We start from the raw sequence: 21,963 nt of genomic DNA, 5'->3' as shown, positions 1-21,963 counted from the left end.
GAAAGGGGAGAGAGGGCAGCCTTGCCTCAATCCCCTGGTGCTTCTAAAATACCTACTTGGGTGACCATTAATCAGAGGGGTAGTCCAAGGGTTGGAGATGCAACCAGAGATGGTGCTTATGAAGTTGTTTGAAATCCCGAACTTTTTGAGAACTGCAGTTAGGAAGTGGTGGTCGACTCTGTCGAAAGCGTTTGCCATATCAAGTTTGATTATCATTCCTCGTTCCTTCCTGCTGATGCTGCTGTGAATTGCCTCTTGGATGAGTATGACATTATCTATGATTTGCCTTTGGGGAACAAATCCCCCTTGGTTCTCTGATATTAAATAAGGAAGGAGCTTTTTGAGCCTATTGGCTAGAATTTTGGTTACTATCTTATAGGAGACATTACAAAGGGAAATAGGCCAGAAGCGGTCGAAAGAACGTGGGTTAATTTCCTTAGGGATGAGAGCTAAATGTGAGGATTTTGTGTTGTCTCCCATCTTGTGATTTTTAAAAACATTTTTGACCATCCGCACAAAGTCTTTTTTGATGGAGTCCTAATGGTTTCGGTAAAAGGCCATCGTGAAACCATCAGGGCCCGGAGCCTTGTCCTATTGCATACTAAATACTGCCTCCCTAATTTCCTCTTATGTGACCTCCTGATCCAGCTCTCTGTTTTGAGGGTCTGAGATTTTGTTCTCGACTGCGCTAAGGAAGTCAGAGTTGTCCGACTACTGCGGGGCTGCTGCTAGAAGAGATTTGAAGTGGTTGAAGGCCGCCTCCTTAATTTCTTCTTGGTCACTGTACTCGTGCCCTTCTGCCTCAATTTTATCTATCTGATTCCCAGCGCGCCTGAGCTTTATGTTGTTGTGGAAGAAGGAGGTATTTTTGTCGCCCGCCCTCAGCCATAGGCACCTTGATTTCTGCCTTTGTTCCTCTTCCTCAGCTCGATTTTGTCTATATAGCTCCCTGTACATTTCATTTTCATGGATTATATCTTCGTTTGTGGATTGGTTGTTCTCCTTGTCTTTGTTCCACTGTTCCATTTGAGTTTGCAGGTCCATTTTTTTCCTCTTTTCCTTTGTTGCATATTCCTTGCCCCATTGTTTAATGACTATTCTTAGAGATTTTCATTTGGTTTCCCAAACGTAGTAAGGCGATCCCCACACTTCCTTTGCCCACTGATTTTGAACGAGGGAGCGAAAGTCTTCTTTGTAATCCCATACTTTGTTGTATTTGAAGGGGAGGGGCCCCAGATTTCTCCCTTTCTCCATACTCATCACCACAGGTTTGTGATCAGAGGCCGAGGCTTGAATGATTTTGCTCTTGATGGTAGAGAATCTTGCTGCGATTCTTTCCTGCACAAGAAATCTGTCTAACCTCTCCTTGATATTGTGGCAGCCTGTTCTTTTATTACTCCATGTATATTTCCCGTTGAAGGGAAGTATATCAATGAGATTATGAGACCGGATTATAGCCTCCAGCGCCTCTCTTGAGGGGTCCAAATGAAAATTTCCTCCTAACTTTTCATCCACATTTCTTATGAGATTCAGATCTCCTCCCAGAATTATGTTACTGTCATGGGAGGACTGTAAATCTAAGAATAGAGAATCCCAAACGTTGATTTTTTCCCTGTAATGGTTTGGAGCACAGATGTTGTATATGTTGTAGACTTCTTGAGAGGCTTTGTTTCTGAGTTCTGTTCTTATCCACCAATTGCAAGATTGGAGGTTGATGTGAGTCCATTTATTCTTGTTCCAGAGTGTTCCTATACCTCCTGATGCTCCTTCTGATCCTATTGAGTAACCTTCAAAATTTTTGAATCGTTTTACTTGTTTTTGAAAGTCTAGATCTGAGATTTTGGTCTCCTGGATGAGGACAATGTCTGGCTGCTCCTGATTTATTAAGTCACAGACTGAATTTATTTTTGAGGAGCCCATCCCCCTACAGTTCCAAGAGACCAGATTCATCATTTACCAGTTTTTAGGTGAGTCCCGCTTCTCTCCTTGGTTTTGTCTCCACTCCCTTTTTGCCTGTCTAAATAGGAGTCCATTGGTTGCTGTGCTCCAGTAGCCATTTCTTTTGCTGCTGCCTCGTCTCTAAGTTCCTTGTTTGACTTTCTTCCTGCCTTTCTTGGGGGATCTAAGGGAAGACTGGATTCTTTCAGTTTATTTCTGGTGAGTATTCTCTCTATTGTTGGGGGAGGGGAGGGCAGAGGGATCGAAGGTGAGGAGATGACAGCTAGAGAGTTGATGCGAGGGGAAGGGGGAGGAGAAGAGGGATCTTCAACTTCCAAGGATTCAAAGGGGTTGGAGGTAGAGGGAAATGAAGGAGCTGAGCTGGGTGGGGGAGGGGAGGGAGGGGGGGGGGGGTTTCCAGGGAGGGCTTAGAGCTAGGCCCTTGAGAGGCAGAAGATTTTTTTTTTTTTACTTGTTCCCATTGGCCATCCGGAAGTTCTTCATTTTCGATGGATTCATTTGATTTTGATTTGCTACATCTATTTGCAAAGTGTCTGTATTCGTAACATACCTTGCATTTGAAGGGCAGTTGCTCGTAGTCCAGCTGTTGGATGTGCTTCCATTGGTCGACCTTGATCTTGATGGCTTCTGGCAGGCCTTTCCCGAGATCTACTTCTACACAAATCCTGGCACACGCATGCATGTTCTCCCTTGGCTCGGATCTGTCGATGTATTTGCCAACCGCGTTCCCTATTGCCTTTACTGATTCATCCCCCCAACAGTGGAGCGGCAGGTGTGGGAGGCGGACCCAGACCGGAACTGCGTTTGGGATGTCCATCTCCGGATCAAAGTCTGGAGTCCATCTGTTCAGATAGAGGCCTCTTGAATCCATGAAGTAGGGGCCGTTTCTAAATATGAGATTCCTGTCCTCTTTTGTTTCGAAGATGAATGTATAATAGCCCCTTCCACAAAATCTGATGGCTATTTTCCCTTGTGTCATTGCGATCCAGTTGCGCTCCACCCATTTTTGGACTAATCTTGGGGAAGGCCAGAGGCCAGTGAACTGACCTACGAGACCTCTTTCAGCGAGGGTGATTGCATATTTCCTTGGCAGAGATGGAGGGAGAGATACCTCGAGGATTTCATCCAGTTTCTTGATAAACTTGGAGACAGAGAGATGGGTTTTTGCAGAGGCGATATCGGGGATCAGGGAAGCGAAGAGCTCTGCATGGTTCTCAGGGGGGGGGGGGGCGGCGTTCCCAGCCATTCAAGACTGAGAAGCCAACTTCAAATGGGCGAGATCAGGGATGGGCCCCAGCGTGGAGCCGGGCAGGAGGCCCAAGAATGTGAGCGCAGCGCGCAGGAGGGAGGAAGGCAGAAAATGGCAGCAGCCTGCTAGGCAGAGCCTGGGGAGCGGAACCAGTCGGGCGCGGGAAATCGCCTTCAGCTGGGAGCTCGCTGTCTCGCTTCCTCAAATGTAATAAAGTTGCGTTGTTGAGAGTGGGATTTCAAAAGGTAGTGGGCTTGGCCCGGTTCGGTTACTACTCGCACGACAAGCTACGACCTTGCTCGGGATCGAACACAAGACCGGTCCGTCATGACGAGGCCGACTTTACCACTATGCCGCCTCCACGACCTTATTTGTTCATGAACATTGACTTATTAAATCTTTAATAATTAAAGAATTGGAAGGATTATCTCAAGTGATCATTAGAACCAGCTCTCTCAATTTTTATAAATAAAATTGTATATAATTAACCTCTAACAACTCAATATTGAGTTTCAATAATTTCAAAGTGATACTCTTAAAGCAACCAACACAAGTGGGACACCCCAAACCACGCTAAAATAGCTCTAAAGATGCAAAAGTATTAAGAAAATTGATAATACAATATCTAAAATACATATCCTAAATAATGCTCAAAGTTAACTTTTTAATACTTTCAAAAAAAACTACTCAATATATTAAAAAAAAAAAAATCATAAATTATATATTATGACTTCTATTTTTAAAATAATAATTTTCCATTTAAAAAAATAATATAAAATTTAAATGCATTGTTATATAAAGAATCAAAATTTTACAACCATTTATATAAATAAATATGGTCACCTCCATATTAAATAAAAGTAATTTTCCCATTTAGGAAAAAAAATACGAAAAACTTAAGTGCACTACCATGTAAAGAAAATAACTTTACTACAAAAAGTATGGATATATTGAATCTTAAAGGATTATATATATATTGGAAATACCCATTAAGTGAAGTAGTACTACGAAACAAGAAGATAATTTGTAATTAAAGATACATTAAAATATGGTAGTTTTCTAATTGAACACCACACAATTCATTATTCAATAAAGGTTATTCAAATAAGATATATTATAATTATAAATTCCAATAAAGTAAACTAGTTTGTAGTTATTGACATTATATTATTTATGTGAATGATATAATGTTACTTAAATAATGTTATTCAAAAATCCAAATTTTATAATTATAGTAATTATATAATTTATCTAATTAAGTAATAATATTAAAATAAATTTGTAATTACGGACTTTCCATATATTCAAATAGTAAATTTAGTTCATACTTATAAATCTTATATAATTTATATTAATTTTATTAACTAGGTTAATATAACATTATTTTTAATCTACATTAATTAAGTAACATATCCCTAACCAAGGAATGATCTTTCATTAAAGAATGATCTTTATAATGAAGAAAATTACATTGTTTGTGGGCATCATGCAGAAAGGCAGTTGGATAGCACATCAAAGTAGTTTTGTGTGGTTGAGAATCAGTTGTCTGAAGATTTAGAGTGTTATGATGATCATAAAAATAATCATGTCTTCTTTGACCCTATAAGTGAATACATGGCAAAGCTTTGCACACCAGTATTTCATTTTCATTTGCATTATGAAGATCAGGTACATTATAAGTTGATTTGGTCATCTCACTATCATGGTTATTTTGAGGTCGAATGCAGTCAAGAGCCTCCAATATCATAAAGGACAATGCATTGAAGTAGTATTACTTTGATAGTATTATTTGATTAACATAACACTTATCCATAATAACATTACTTAATTAATGTTGATTAAAAATTAAACACCAATAACATTATTATTTTATAGTAATGTTATATTAATCATCACATTAATATAATGTGGATAGTATTATATTAATGTGATGATTAATATAACATTACTGTGGAGTAGTAATGTTGTATTGGTGTTTAATTTTTAATCTACATTAATTAAGTAATGTTATTATGGATAAGTGTTATGTTAATCAAATAATACTATCAAAGTAAGATTACTTTGATCCAATGATGACTGATCTGAATGTTGAACCATCAAGAGACGACATGGCGGATGATCCAGTGATGATTGATCTGAATGTTGAACCATCAAGAGACGACGTGGCGGATGATCCAGTGATGATTGATCTGAATGTTGAACCATCAAGAGACGATGTGGCGGATGGATCCAGTGATGATTGATCTGAATGTTGAACCATCAAGAGACGACATGGCGGACGATCCAGTGATGATTGATCTGAATGTTGAACCATCAAGAGACGACATGGCAGACGATCCAGTGATGATTGATCTGAATGACCAATCATCACTGGATCATCCGCCATGTCGTCTCTTGATGGTTCAACATTCAGATCAATCATCACTGGATCATCCGCCATGTCGTCTCTTGATGGTTCAACATTCAGATCAATCATCACTGGATCATCCGCCATGTCGTCTCTTGATGGTTCAACATTCAGATCAATCATCACTGGATCATCCGCCACGTCGTCTCTTGATGGTTCAACATTCAGATCAATCATCACTAGATCATCCGCCATGTCGTCTCTTGATGGTTCAACATTCAGATCAATCATCAATGGATCATCCGCCATGTCGTCTCTTGATGGTTCAACATTCAGATCAATCATCACTGGATCATCCGCCATGTCGTCTCTTGCTGGTTTTGGACCATGGTACGCACTTTCATGCAAGTAATCTAAGTAATTTTGGATAAGTGTTATGTTAATCAAATAATACTATCAAAGTAAGATTACATGTAATTATAAATATGACGTGAACTCATAAAGAAATAAGTGAGAATTTAGAAAATATATTATGCGCGTATGGTTTTGGACCATGGTACGCACTTTCATGCAAGTAATCTAAGTAATTTTGGATAAGTGTTATGTTAATCAAATAATACTATCAAAGTAAGATTACATGTAATTATAAATATGACGTGAACTCATAAAGAAATAAGTGAGAATTTAGAAAACATATTATTATGGATGTTACATCATATGTTGTTAAGGGAAGATAGAGTATAACATTGTATTTAATGTAAAATAGTCAAGCAAAAAAAATAAGTTTGAAAATCCACATAAACATGTTATGATTATGGATATTATGCCAATCACATAATACCATTAAAGTAATGTAAGTGTCTAAGTAAATATTCCATACTATTCAAGTAATGTCATTAATGTCATGAAACTAAAAAATTATGTAAATGAATATTGTCATTGTTTAATAATAACAACTTTTCCAAAAAAAACATGTAAAACATATTGTACTACCAAGGGAAACTTAACAAACATCTTCCCAAAAATCTTGGAGTTAAAAGATACACATGTAAAACTTAAATGCACTATTATACAAGGAAAGAGAACATAAGCTAAATTATGTAAATGAATATTGTCATTGTTTAATAATAAGAACTTTTCCAAAAAAAAAACATGTAAAACATATTGTACTACCAAGGGAAACTTAACAAACATCTTCCCAAAATCTTGGAGTTAAAAGATATACATGTAAAACTTAAATGCACTATTATACAAGGAAAGAGAACATAAGCTCTTTCATATGTAGATGACTCAAGCATATATGGTTTTATAATACAAACAATCTTTCCAAAAAGTTTGGAATTGGAAAGTATAGCATGTAAGAGTTCAATGCAGTACCATTCAAGAAAAGAAAACTTAACAAGCATGGATAAGTCATAATACAAAAAGTTTCTCCAAAAATCTTGGAGTTGAAAGACAAATAAAATCCATTAAATCTCATTATCCAAATAATACTATTAATATAAATATATATAACAATTTCTAATTATAATATGTTTATATAAGATTATTTGTAATTTTGAACATTATGATTCTTCTAATGAAAATAGATTGTTATTAGACATTATATAATCTACTTCAATCAAATAATACTATTCTAATAAGATAACTTATAAGTATATATATTACACAATCTATGATAATCAAGTAATGTCATCAAAATGAGATAACTTGTAATTATAAAATATACATAAACTTATAAATAATAAAACAATATTATTAAAAATAAGATAGTGAAATAAAATTATTTGTGATGATTAATTTTATCGAAATAAAATAATTCACAATGATGGACAGTATATAATCTATTCCAATTTAATAATGTTATTCAAATAAAATAACTTATTTTAGATATATAAAGATTATATAATCTCTACTATAAAATAATGTTATCAAAGTGAGAACCCCAAGGGTTAGCCCAATCGATCAAGACGGGGCCTCGCCAGATGAGAGGTGATAGGATCAATTCCAAAAAGCTCTTTGGGTTAGGTGGACATGGCGCCACCCCTTGACTGAAGGTCTCTGTGAACCACGCGCGCAAAAAAATATATATATAATAAATAAAATAAAATAAAATATTATCAAAGTGAGATACCTTATAAACATGATGTAAACTTATAGAGTTGATAAATATCATAATGATAAATAAAATTTTAAAATATACACATATCATAATAATGAATAAATTTGTAAAGAATGGTTTTTAAATTTATGTGATCAGAATTATTCAAAGTTTTCATAGTTATCATGAATAAGCATATCATAATGATAAATAAACTTATAAATAGTGTTTTTGAAATTTATGATCAAATTTTGTAGAATATGAATTTAGATTATTCAAAATTTTCATAATTGTTTAGAGGGGTTTCAATCTATATCAAAACAAAAGTAAATGTATAATATTTGCACAAAAGTTTAAATGTATTATATCTGCAGAGATCATAAAAATATTAAATAAAAAGAAAGAAAGGTAGACTAAAAAATCTATATTTTCCTAGCCTTAGGATTTTTGTCCTTACCTCTTTATCTTGCTAATAATTTTTTTTGAAATCTAAACATCTACGAGTATAAAAAAAATTAGATTATCCAAACTCAAATTTTACAAAAATTGATAAATAATAAAATAAATTAAAAAATCCATAAAACATGAGCATATCATAATATATATGAATTGTGCCATTCAAATGAAAAAAGTTTATAATTTATTAATATTATATAATCCCATAACAATGCAGACTTATCCAACAAACCTATATTACTAAAATAATACTATTAAAATAACATAGCTGGTGTAACATCACTTAAACTTATAAATAACAATGTTGTGTAACATCACTTAAACTTGTAAATAACAATGCAAACTTATCAAACAACCAATAATGTAATCCAAAGAACCATGTTATAGTAAATTGACACATAACAATGCAAACTTATCAAACCAATAATGTAATCCAAAGAACCATGTTATAGTAAATTGACACCAGGATACTTCCAAGCCATGCATTCCAGTTGCACATCCTCAATTATAAAGAAGCATAGAGTGAAAGCAAGTTTCCCAGGACTCATTAAGCATACAGTCACATGCCAAGAGCATACGGATTGCCTTAACAAATATAAGGTAACATCAAATTCTCTTCGAGACCAATTAATGTTTACAACAATCTTGTGCTGTGTGATTTCATTTCCTCTCAGAGAGATGCTACAGCCAACATAACGTACTTCCTTGTGGATTTCTTTTACATATATATATATCCTTATTTCTGAATTGAGTAGAAAGCCATGAATGAATCAACTGATAAAGAATTTCGAAGGACTTTTACAGCATTTGGCATTGGAGCATGCTAAAGGGGAGGATTCTTGAGGAGCTCCAGCACTGTTGATTCCTCAGGCAGTGCTGGGATTGCTCCTTTCTTTGTTGTAGTAATTGCACCACATGCATTTGCAAGTCTAAGTGCCTTTTTCAACCTTTGTTCATCCTGAAAATGCCAACCAAAAAACAGATTCAGCTAAGAGTTTATAATATGGCAGAAACCAGAGTGATTCATTTTCACTCAAAAATGGCATTGCAAGTAACAATATCATGATGCTAACCTCAAGAATAGACATGTCACTTGCAATCTGAGTCAGAACACCTCCCACAAATGCATCTCCTGCACCTGTTGTGTCAATTGCAGTCACTGGTATTGTGTCTACCTTTCCGCGAAAAGACTGCTTGCCAGCCACAGAATAATCAGCAATGTCTTAAAGATCAAGCAATGCTTAATAACTGTCCAGAAATAAATCAAAGTCCCTAAGAAGCGGTTTAAGCTATGCCCAATATCTGGAAAACACTACCTACATGATAATCTATGTGCCAGAAATAAATTGCATTCCCTTTGGAGTCCATAAATTGGAGATTAATGCAAAATTGCGACTTATGTTAACCAACCTTTGTATAGTATCGGCAGCCTTTGGGTCCATCAGTTACTAGAAATAATTTTAATTTGGAATGCCAGAGTGACATCACCACTTCGTCATTATCAGAGTCTCCTCCCGTCAGGAATGCCACCTCTTCATCACTTATCTGCAATGATTGAAAAGAAATTTGCTTATATCCACATACATAACATGGTCCTGGTTTAGTAAGAATTGTGTCATATATGGGACTGATATACAAGACAAGACAGAAAGGGCCTAGAATTAATCTTGTTTGAACATTTTTCTTTTCTTTTGAGCTGGTCCAACTCAAGATTTAAGCATAACTCTGAGCTCATGAGGTATAGACGTTCTTTCTGTGGTTGGGGAGGTCCCTTCGATGCTAGTGGTCTCTGTAACAAGGTACAGTCCCAGTAAACAAAGGCATGCTCCAAAGCACCTCCTCTGATGTTCACCTCTGTGTGAACTGAGGTGAGCGAGACCTTGAATCTAGATTCTATATCAAGTTTTGAAGTGTCAGCCAAATAATAGAACATACCAACTGGACAAAAAAATTCACATAAGTGAAAGCTGCCATATCCAGGGAAAAATTCATTACTGAAAGCTGTCATATCGCTGTCTTATCTCCATGGTGTGACTAGGCTCAACTAGCACTAGCACAATCTTTGTGACAACATCCCACGGGTGAGCAGATCATCATTTCATCCAACAGTGGGGCTCTAGCCTAAGCTCAGCCTATTCAGAAAAGAAAAAAAGAAAAAACCAACACCAAGGGAAACTTTTGAGGTTAAGTGGCTGTTTGTAAGCCCTAATAAATGTGTGCCTTTGAAGCGATCAGACACTACATATGTTTGAACACTTATATACTCAATTGGATATGAGGCACTCTCTCGTACTGTCAAGGTGAATACACAATCCACTAGATTCGACGAGTAAGAAATCAACATCAGTAAACATCAAAAATATTATCACAGACAATGGAAACTGCAAGGATAAATTATAAGTTTAAGTTGTGACATGAGGTTACGAGTCTTGATCTATGGACTTGGTCAATAGCTATGAAGTTCGCTGAACCTCCCAAGTTTTTTAGGTTCGCCAAAATTCGAACCTCAAAGTTAAAATTCAACAAACCTTGTGAAATAGATCATAATGAAACAAACATTGTGACCTATATAATAATGAAGGGTTTTCCTTCAAACATGACTATTCATTTACAAGGTTAACCGCAAAGAAATAAGCTATAAAGGTGAAAACTACGATGCTAAGAAATACGCTATAAAAGTGAAAACTAAGATGCAACTTGCTTTTGAGAGGACACACTGTACTTTCATTGTAGATCTCAAGAGCAATACACTTGGAACGGTTCTTTGATAGAACACATGGCCTACGGACTATTGAAATATTCAAATCAAATCATTAATCTCTCTGACCATTTTTGGTAACAGGTGGTCTTTAACATGTAAACCATTTAACTGAAACTACCCCTCTATGTCAATAGGTCCAAACCTCCCAAGTCACAGTGAGAACATGCAAGAGACATGCAATTATGCTTGAGCCCTGGGCTTTTCTACCTCAAAATCAAAATCACGTCCCCAACTCATAATTTCTATATTTCATATAAACAACACCCATCTAAGGCTGTCACATAAATACAACGAAACAGAGACATTCCTTTGCTGCAGATATGAAGTTGTTTCTTAGTATAAAAAATATGCAGAGAGGGGGGGGGAATCACCTTTATCAAATCCGCTTCATCCCAAATGCTGAGAATGCCTTTGCGAGCCTCATCAGCAGATGGCCAAAGAGGCAATCTCACATTCGGGTCATAGGAGAGCAGGGCACCTCCTTTTCTCGCAATTTTCATGGCTGCAAGATGAGCTGACCTAGTTGGCTCTGCAATCAGACTGATTGATCCATAGTGAAATATCGATGCCTGCACACAAGGACAACAACAAAAAAATTGTCACGGGCATTGCAGACACCAACCTCGCATATATCAAAGCAATTGCAGAATACAAAACTAACCTCTCGGATCAGCTCTGCATCAAGCTCAGATTCCTTGAGAAGCATGTCAGCGCTGGGATTACGATAGAACATAAATTCCCTCTCGCCATTCATCTTTAAAGTAACGAATGCCAGCGCGGTTCTGGCATGGGAATCAAATCTAATTCCTCGGTCCATCACATTATTTTCCCTCAGAATGTCAGCAAGCATGCGCCCAAACTCATCATCCCCAACCTGCAGATCACATTACATATTTAGACTCAGGAATGGAAAAATGCAGACAACTACACAAGATCTGAAAAGTTACTAGCAGAAATCCATTTAAACTCAGTTTGATCTGACCTCCATATGTATACATCCTCAAGCTTAATAACCTCCAGGTGCATATCAAAGTCAAACGGAGTTTAAATGCTACAATGCACCAAATGCATCATCTACATCCAACATGCATTTTCTTTTTAACAGAAACCACCTAGCATATGGCCGGAGCCTGGAATTAATTATGAGAAACGTCCACCGGTCCACTGTTAAACCATAGCCTGAACAACTTCAACATGGCATCACACCCAATGTGGATTGCACTCCCTAAAACACCTCATTCCTCACTATAACAGATGGAATCTCCTCTAATTATAAAAAATTCTCATTGATTTACCGCTAAATCACATCACAACCTACCTCAACACACATTACAGACAAGATGTGGACAGATCCCAATCTCCACAGAGCCTTAGAACACCTTATTTCCCAATGTGACAGGAATGGGATCTCACCTAACTATGAGAAACTCCCACTATTTTACTCTTAAACCAGAGCCAACCCAATGCAAAATACCATTACAGAAATCAAATGTGGATAGATCCCCACCAGTGACAGGGACTACAGAACGCTTCATTTCTCAGTGTAACAGGGGATTGACATCCCCAAGGCCAGTCCTTACTGAAAGCCAATCCCAACCATGCAAGCTTCACACAATTAAACATTAATTGTTATATATACCCACTTCAATATACCATTACAGAAATAAAATGTGGATAAATCCCCACCCGTGACAGGGGCTACAGAACGCCTCATTCCTCTCTGTAAGAGGGGATCGATATTCCCAAGGCCAGTCCTTACTGAAGCCAATACCAACCATGTCAGGTTCACAAGTAAATATTAACTTTCATATATATCCAACCTTAAGTATTTATAGTACCTTGCCAACAAATGCGGATCGTCCACCGAGCCTGGAAATGCCAACAGCCACATTAGCAGGTGCACCACCTGCAGCCTTTTGGAATCCGGGCGCTTCAGCCAACGAAACATCCGAGACCGTGGGGACAAAATCAATGAGCATCTCCCCAAAGCAAACGATCAAGCTCTTCTCAGGCTTTTCCAAATTGAGAGCCTTTCTGAAACCTGCAAAATAAACATGATCCCCATTATCAGCCAATATTCCGCCATGAAAGCCGAACACAAAAACACTTATACAAGCATGATTCTATACACAATACCATTTTCCAATGACTCAGTGCAGTAAGAAGCAACGACAGCCATGGCTACAGGGGACTCTGCAAATTCAAATCTCTACAAATCACTATCTCCACAAGTTTATATCCTTTGGCTAGATCCGAAATCCGTGAGTTCGAATAAATCCAAATGGCAGAATATTGCAGCCACTGACGCCTGTGATACTTATAGAAAATTCCAAATTTATTAGCAAATCAGATTCCGAGTCATTAGCTTTATCTTTTACAGCCTAATCCGTGAACAGTTGTTGACTGGACGTTTGGTCCGATTGCCCAATTTCCATGAAATAAACATGTGAGATCTACACGTTTTGTTCCACCGTTTTGGACGCGCAACCTACTCATCAATTGTGGAGTGGGGTCATTGCATTTGCTACACGCTTACCAACTCAGCAATCTTCTCCTACCAATGCATGTCATTGGTGGATTACACTGTGATTTGATGGTGCAGTGGTGGGAATTTCCTGTAATTGAGGTGACACCCAATTACATCAGAGTTTCCTGTAATTGGGGTACACCCAATTACAGCAATTTTCAATGTTTAGATCCGGGGTTTTTGGATTTTCTCTCAGAGTTTCTAGATTTTATCGGATCAGCGGTGAAGTAACATGTTGACTTTTTCTGTTTAGGAGGTTGAAACAAAATCTATTTATCTATCTATTTTTTGAAGTTATTTTTGAGATTTTAATTGATGTGGTGAGATCTGTGAAAAGCTTGACTCCTTTTTTAAAACTAACTCAAAATATTCACCTAAACACCTTTTTAATTTTAGTTTTTTAATTAATAATAAATAAAAGGAAAATTAAGAGGTTGGAATTTGATAAAAAAATATTTAGATTTAATCTTATAATCAATAATAGAAATTTATTATAACTGATTTGATATGTTTTATGTGACATGATTGACCCTATATTTGAAAATTCCAAGATTTTCTCCATAAATTATAATAAAATTTAACTTTCTCTTCTTTTTATTTTATCCAATTTCACTTTAATTATTAAAATCCGAGGATATTGAAAACTTTTCTTTTTAATCTTATCAAATACTAATTTTTTATAAAAAGAAATGTTTAATTTTAGAAATTTGTATTAAGTTTTTAATTATTTGAATTAATTTAAAAAAGATAAAATGTTAAAAATATTATTTTATTATGTGTATATTTTAAATTATAGTAAAAGTTATTTTTTTATAAAAAGAAATGTTTAATTTTAGAAATTTGTATTAAATTTTTAATTATTTGAATTAATTTAAAAAAGATAAAATGTTAAAAATATTATTTTATTATATGTAGATTTTAAATTATAGTAAGACTTAATTTTTTATAAAAAGAAATGTTTAATTTTTGAAATTTATATTAAATTTTTAATTATTTGAATTAATTTTAAAAAGATAAAATGTTAAAAATATTATTTTATTATGTGTAGATTTTAAATTATAGTAAAACTTTATATAGATCTCAATTTTTTATAAGATTTTTGGGAGGACTTTTTTACCAGTTTAATCTAAACAAAAATATTTATCTTTTTTATTTTTAGCTAATATAAATAAATCATCTTTCAAATAAAATTAAAATATTTCTAATAATAAATTGAATATGAGTTGTTTTTAATTGAAAAGTTTTCCCATTTATTTTCTAATTTAGTTTGTTTAGAATCTGGTCACAAGTTTGATGGGTGAACTTTACATAGTTGAAGTGCCCCAGGGGTTTTATATGGTGTTGAATCCATATATGCACTGAAAAAACCAGTTTAAATAATACAAATCAAGTTTTTTGCCCGATTCTAACAAAAAATCTGCTGGAAACTCCAAAAAATCGCACTAAAAACCAACTCCAATTAAATATAATGAATAATTAAATGAAATTAAAACATTATTATTTATTAGTAACTAATAATGTTATTAAATGTCATGCAACCCTCTTTATGAAGTTGTGAAGATTAGGTTTTGATTCATTGTTGGTTTTATTGATAAAAGTTTTAAGTGAAGTAAAGATTATTGGATTTTGATTTCTAATGTTCCAGTTTTTATCAGAATTAGTAATGTCATGGGTAATGTTAGCTCTGTTATGTAGCGCTGACTTTCTAATGTTAGAGGAAAGCATGGCCTGATTGGTGATGTCTTCAAAGGGGCCCATCATGGGTCATTTTCCCTTATCCTTCTACCTTGCTCACCTCTAAACCCTTCCCATTCCCTGAATAAGCCTTCTAAAAACCCGACACCAGCTCCAAGCGCAAAACCCCAAACCCACCATAAAACCTTACCCATACGCCCTCACGCGCTCATAAACCCCTCCTCGCTTCCCTGCCGTTGATCACCCCCCATTGATCTAACGGCTCCTGTCGCACCCAATAAAGGCAACCCGCTCGACCATTTTCCACTGTTAGATGCAGCTTCGCCTGATCTAACAGTCTTCGCATTCCACCATCAACTTGATCGAGCGATAGCGCGCGATGAGAGTAGTTTTTCTCTCTCATCCGCTGCTACATGTCGATCATTGAATGGAATCGCTCGGCCCCGGGCTTTTACCACTTAACGCCCAAAAGCGGTGCGATGAAAACCATTACCACCCGACTAAACCGTCCTCGCCCATTAATGCCTGTGCAACTCCGTTGCTAGATGACCGTTCGATCAACCCGCTGAAGATCCAACAGCTTGAACTCACCCCGCTCCTATCTCGTCTAATAGCCTCCGTTGAGCCATCTCCGTCGTCCATTTGCCCGATCCGACGGTCATCCTTCCCTCTCCTCCCAATTGACTGTGTGCCCATGCATTCCACGTCCTGTGACCATTTTGTTGCCCGAAGAAGGAGATGACCAGCTCTGCCAGCATCAGTTACAGTAATATCCCCAACAACCATATTTAACAGAAAGCATGGCCAAAAGGAGAAAAGGATAAGCACGACTCTGTAACTGAATTTACCAGTCATGGACTCCACAGGCACAAGCACTCCAACAGCCTAAAAGGACAGCACAACACCTGAACAGATCAGATTCACCCACGGAAGCAAGAAAACATGTTTAGAGACTCCATCAGGCAGTTAAATGTAGTTGGTGGTCAATTATGACCCCTCCCTACCTAAACGGCCAAGTGCCATAGTATTGTAAGCTTATAAATACCCAGAAGCAAGATGTAATTGAGGTTGGCATTTGATGTAAGGTTCAACTTCTAGAGACTGTAGACATTTTGTCACTTGTAGCGTCTCATCTTCATTTTCAGCTAATACAAGCTTCTTTTGTTGTTAATTGTTCATTGTCCATTTTCTTCTTATTCTAAGCTTGTGCTTGATATGATGTATTCTTGAGCTCCTAGTCTTTAGCACTAGATAACTGTCATCTTATCCCTGTGTTAAAGTATTGATTGCATCACTGAATAGGTTGCTCAGGTTTCTTTCTATCTAATGGAGGAGAGCTGTCATCCTCTTCTTGCATTAATAGATTAGATTTACAGGTTTCTTTACTGGTTGCAGCCAGCCATCACATGGTCTTGTGCATCTACTGGTGTGGTCAGTATTCTCCATATTCACCTAACATCTAAACTGTGAGCATTGGTGGTCTAAAGCCTTGTAGTCTAAGGGTGTTCATGCATGTTTGGAGTGAACCAGAGTGAAAGTGGTTATCTGGCTTAAACCAAACCATCATTCCTTCCATTAAACCTACAACAATAGTTGAATTTATATGTTACCAGGCATCTCCAGTCTACAACCTAGGAGAGTTTCTTGGAATCCTAACAGGTAATTTTACTACCTTGTAATTTCATGGGTAATTTTACTACCTTTGGTTCATAAATAAACAAAACATTACATATAATTTTTATCTTTCTTTGAATTTTGTATATTTGAGTTAAGTATTTATTGATAAAAGTATAGTATTTGATTTTGGGGATTGTAGTTTGGACATAAATATTGATTTATGAAACCATTGTTTTGTAAAGTTTGTTTTGAACATGGGATTGTATTGTTTTGTGTTTGAAGGTGAAGGATTATTTAGATAAAAAGTGAATAGTGGAAACCCTTAGTGAAAAGCCCTAATATCATTATGATTGGGTCGAATTGAAAATTGCTTTGGGTGGACATTAAATATGCACTTTCAAGGACAATTATGCCAAACCCTCTAATAAGGATGATATAGATATGGATATTATTACGACTTAAAAAATCATCTCAATGATTAGTTTCTTCATTCATTTGTGTCTTTTGAAAAAGGAAGAGGCAACATGAATTGAATAGCTCATATAAAAAAAAAAACAATTAATGGCAGTTAATAAGGATGATATAGATATGGATATTATTATGACTTAAAAAATCAATTAATGTTAGTTAATAAGGATGATATAGATATGGATATTATTATGACTTAAAAAATCCTCTCAATGATTAGTTTCTTCATTCATTTATGCCTTTTCAAAAAGGAAGACACAACATGAATGAAATAGCTCATATCAAGAATAAAAAGCAATTACTGGTGTTAGAACCAGTGAAGAGTGGCTTTTGGGCATTAATATTCCTTCTATCAAGATTCAAGTCTCATCATTGACACATTCATGCCTATGTTTATATTTTTAGATGTGTCAATGCATGTAATGGTTGTTGGGCTTAAGTGGTGCAAGTCCCTTGTGTCTAGGATGAAAAAACTTACTTCTATTTCAATGTGTAATGGTTGTTGGGCTTAGGTGGTGCAAGTCCCTTGCGTCTAGGATGAAAAAACTTACTTCTATTTCAATGTTTAAATGTTGTTGGTAGTATTGTCTTCCTAATGAGTTAACCACATTAGCCAATTCCTAATAATCATAAGCCACTTACAAAAAACAAAAAAAAGTTGTTAAGAGCTCATTCAATGTCTTGCCTAATTAATTTGTTGATTAGATTGATATAAATAAAAACGAAAAATGTACACTACAACAACTTGTAAAACTCTATTATAAAGATTTAATAGTTAAATATCTCTTTACAAGTATTTTAAAATAATCAAATAAACATATAACTTCTATTATAGAAATTTTACTATTAAATAATTAAATATAAAAGCTAAATTTATACTCCAAACTTAAAAAATTAAAATATAAATTACAAATTATATAAAATTAAAATAACTAATAACCAATATAACACACTCACTTAATCCTATAATATAATTTTATTTATTTTTTTATCATATTATAAATTAAAATATTTCTAATTTAGTTAATAATTATTAATAAACCAAGAGATATTTATATTAAAAAAAGAAAAAGAAAAAAAAGAGAAAGATATCTAACCATTTATAATAATAAAAAAAATGAATTTTGTGACCCAAATCGACCAGGCATATAACAACTTTTACTTGGCAAATAAAGTCTACAATATATGATAACTTGACCATTTTATCAGCAAATCAATCACTCATTTTCTTGTAAAAGCAACTCAACATATATTCTAACTTATCTTCAAATAAAAGCAATTCTTTGTTGAGACAAAGATGTGGGAACCTCATCCATCATCTTCCCACATCAGCACACCAGCAGGAGACATACTTTTCAAATGTGGAAACACCAACCTTTTATTATTATTAATAATTTATATAAACCCTCCAAAAGGATGGGAGGTTGTGGAGCACCAATCGTTTTTTGGTGGCATGGAAAGGTACAATTAAGTCGATAGGTAAGCCAAATCAAACATCTAACTAAAGAATAATGCAACACATTATTGTTTATATGCATGGAAAGAGAAAGATAGTGACCTTCCCACATCTTCAAAATATCTTTTATGAAGAAAAAATAAAAGAGGGAATATATGTATATATAATATGTTTTTTTTTAATATATGATTTAAATAAAATAATTTATATTAATTATTAAGGGTATTGTAATTGGTGATCATTGTGTTATGAAGTATAATATAAAAAATAAGATTGAAAGATAAAATCTTTCTAAATCAAACTAAAAATTATAATATTAAAAATAAAAATAAAATAAAAAAAATATAGTAAAAATAACATTTTAATATAAATGTATATTATATTTTGGTTTTTATGTATTTATTAAAAAGATATTTTAAAAATATATATATTTTTAAATATTATATTTAAAATTTAAAATTTAATAATCATTCATTATAACTTCTCATAGATATTAATATTTTGAATTTAAAAAAATAGACTTAATAAAGAGGATAATTTTTCTTTTTGTTTTTTAGCGTTTATTACAATAAAAGAGATTATATTTCAATGTTATTTTTCAAAATGTTACTAGAAGGAGAAGTTGTGACTTGTGCAACTAGGGTTTCACCTAGCATCATCTGACATTGATGATGGCTATAAATGACTTTCTCTTGATGCCTTCTAGTCCCTCTCATTATCACATTAGTTTGATCCATCTATAATAATTAAGTGATTGAGGAAAGGTGGCATCCTTAATCATTATTACCCTGAGCTAATATAATTAATATAATAGAATACATGCAAATTACATACCTCATAGTTAGACATTAAGTTGGCCATCGATGGAGCTACATGACCTTACCTTTATTACTCGCGATTCATATTGGATATCCTTCAATACATGTGTGATACCTAAAGCATGGTGATTTGCACTCATATATGGCCCAATAAAGCTAGAGGTAGTGTAAAATAGTTGGTAGTTGAGCATAAGACTAAATAAGTGATCCTTTTTCAATAATATATGGGTATTTGACCCTTATTATTCCAACTCAAGTATAAGGGAGCCCATGCTTGATGCTTGGGAATTTTGACTTAATTAGTTCCTCATCTAAATGCAATCATTTACCAATCATTCTTAACATCATTCTATGATATGAGTCTTCATTAGAGAAATTTTGAGGTCTAAAATGGGCTTCCTAGGGATTATTATAAAATAATAAAATAAGATTAGATTACCTCATCAAGTTTTGGAGGGAAACAATAAAAAACTACTTTTTCAATTCGTATTTTCAATTTATCTCCCTATGATTTTACTCAAATTTCGAGCGAGAGCACTTGTTGGATGCGGAATTTAATTTTGCATCCAAGGAGTACCCATGTTGCATACTTTCGATGGACCTTACTGCACGAAAAATGTGAAATACATGAAAAAATCTTATTGCAATCATGTTTTTTCATGTATTTCACATTTTTTGTGTATTAGGGTCCATCGAAAGTATCCAACATGGGTACTTCTTAGATGAAAAATTAACTTATGCTCCAACAAGTGCTCCCACTCAAAATTTGAGTAAAATCGTAGGGAGATAAGTTGAAAATACGAGTTGAAAAAATTGTTTTTTTATTTTTTATCTTTTTACCTTTTCACTCCAAAAATGGTGAATCGTCCCTCTTGTTTGACATCATCATATTGAATCCTATTGGTTCTTATAAAGTTGAATTTGGTTGTACATTTTTGTTTTGAGGCCCATTTTTTACCTCAACATTTCTCTAATGCTCCATGGTTGAAGACTCATCAAACCTCCACTCAAACTCTTTCCTTCCCTTTCTCTCATGTTATCCATAATCCACTAAAAAATGTTGTTAGCATAAAAGGAAGCACTACTTGAATTCTTGTTTCAACATAGAGAAGGAACAATTTTTGAGGAATCAAAGGACTCTTTCATGAAGAAGAATGTGGATGACATCTACAAGCCTCCCTCAACTGATATCAACCTACTTTATTTCCTTTCTATTATTTATAAAAAATAATTTTCTTTATGTCAAAACATGTCACTTAAATAATTTGAATCTATGTTTTCAATGGTATATTTGTTATTATGCATACATAGTTGTTAGTTTCAATAACATTTGATGTTAATCTGTAACACATTTGTTTTCTTTAATATTATAACAATTGAATGAGAAGGATTTGTGTCTCACATGAATACCAAAAACCTAAAATGCATCTATTATCATGTTAATCTCTTCTACTTGCAATAGTCAAGCAGTTTAGATGAAAACATCCCATTTTAGCATAACCTAACCTAATATGATCAAGAGCATAATAAAATATAGTCCCATTACATGCATCAAAGCATAGTTTAACTTTTGATTGACCATTGCAAAGGTTGCATGGTATGTATTATTCATGCAATCTCATCATATGAGAACTGTTTGGAAGTTTGAATTTCCTTCTTCAACACTCTTTAAAAGATAATGGCTCAGTTCATGCTACCAAACCAAGACTTCTAATGTAAGAAACTTAATCTAACATACTAATCCTTTCTCAAGGACAAAATAAATTATAGTTTAGGTTATGATCATGGAATTAGGCATCCAATTGTTTTTCATTGAAACATAGTCCTTTTCCTAGTGTACTTGGTGTCTTTTCTAGTTCTCCAACATAGGGCATGCACTATATTTTGAATGTTAAAAATTAGGTCAAGATAGGTAGTTTGAAAGAGCTTCCCATCTATTTCAAGTTACATGTCACCCCTTAATTTTTTGAATTCAATAACCCTTTGTTCATGATCTATAAAGAGTTATCCTAGTTATCAATCATGAGCATATCACCAAGTGCCTCTTGTTGGATTATTAGAGCACCCAAGATGAATACTTGTTGCCCCCTTGGATTTCAACACCTTGGGAATTTCATTATAAATATTCCTATTATACCTCTGCTTAACTTGTGGATTTCGTAATTATAATATGATAAATTTGGAAGGCCTAATTACTAGTTGTGGATTGCTTAAGTCTCAGGGTTGTCTTTTTATTTTATATCACTTTCAAACTTGTGACCACAATCCATTTTTCACCATTATTGGATAAAATTAAAGATCACATGGTTCATCACCTAAACACTTACACTTATTAAATTCATGACACTTTAAAACATTTTAGTTGGAAACATGCATATTAACACAACCTTGTTGCATACAAATTTTTGATTACTATTAGGTTTTGGGACTCAAATATTTAGAAATGATTCTTAACATAATTGACATATAACAAAGTTTATTCACATTTTATCAATTTGAAGATAATGAT

General features: G+C 34.3%; 1 protein-coding gene across 1 annotated transcript; it reads right to left on the bottom strand.

Moving 5' to 3' along the window:
• Window positions 1–8,580: 8,580 nt before the first annotated feature.
• Window positions 8,581–13,186, bottom strand: LOC149236063 (putative fructokinase-4). Its single transcript, XM_089372307.1, has 7 exons — window positions 13,010–13,186; window positions 12,712–12,914; window positions 11,535–11,747; window positions 11,245–11,442; window positions 9,523–9,657; window positions 9,186–9,302; window positions 8,581–9,070 (listed from the first exon to the last, which is right to left on the bottom strand). The coding sequence occupies exons 1-7, from the start codon at window positions 13,050–13,052 to the stop codon at window positions 8,936–8,938; spliced, it is 1,044 nt and encodes a 347-aa protein (XP_089228433.1). The 5' UTR covers window positions 13,053–13,186; the 3' UTR covers window positions 8,581–8,935.
• Window positions 13,187–21,963: the final 8,777 nt, after the last annotated feature.

Source organism: Pinus tabuliformis, chromosome 8 (assembly GCF_031772625.1).
Source record: "Pinus tabuliformis cultivar Carrire ecotype Pingquan chromosome 8, CPIR1, whole genome shotgun sequence".
Lineage (NCBI taxonomy): Eukaryota > Viridiplantae > Streptophyta > Pinopsida > Pinales > Pinaceae > Pinus > Pinus tabuliformis.
The sequence above is the reverse complement of the archived record's forward strand: the minus strand, read 5'-3'. Positions and strand labels throughout refer to the sequence as shown.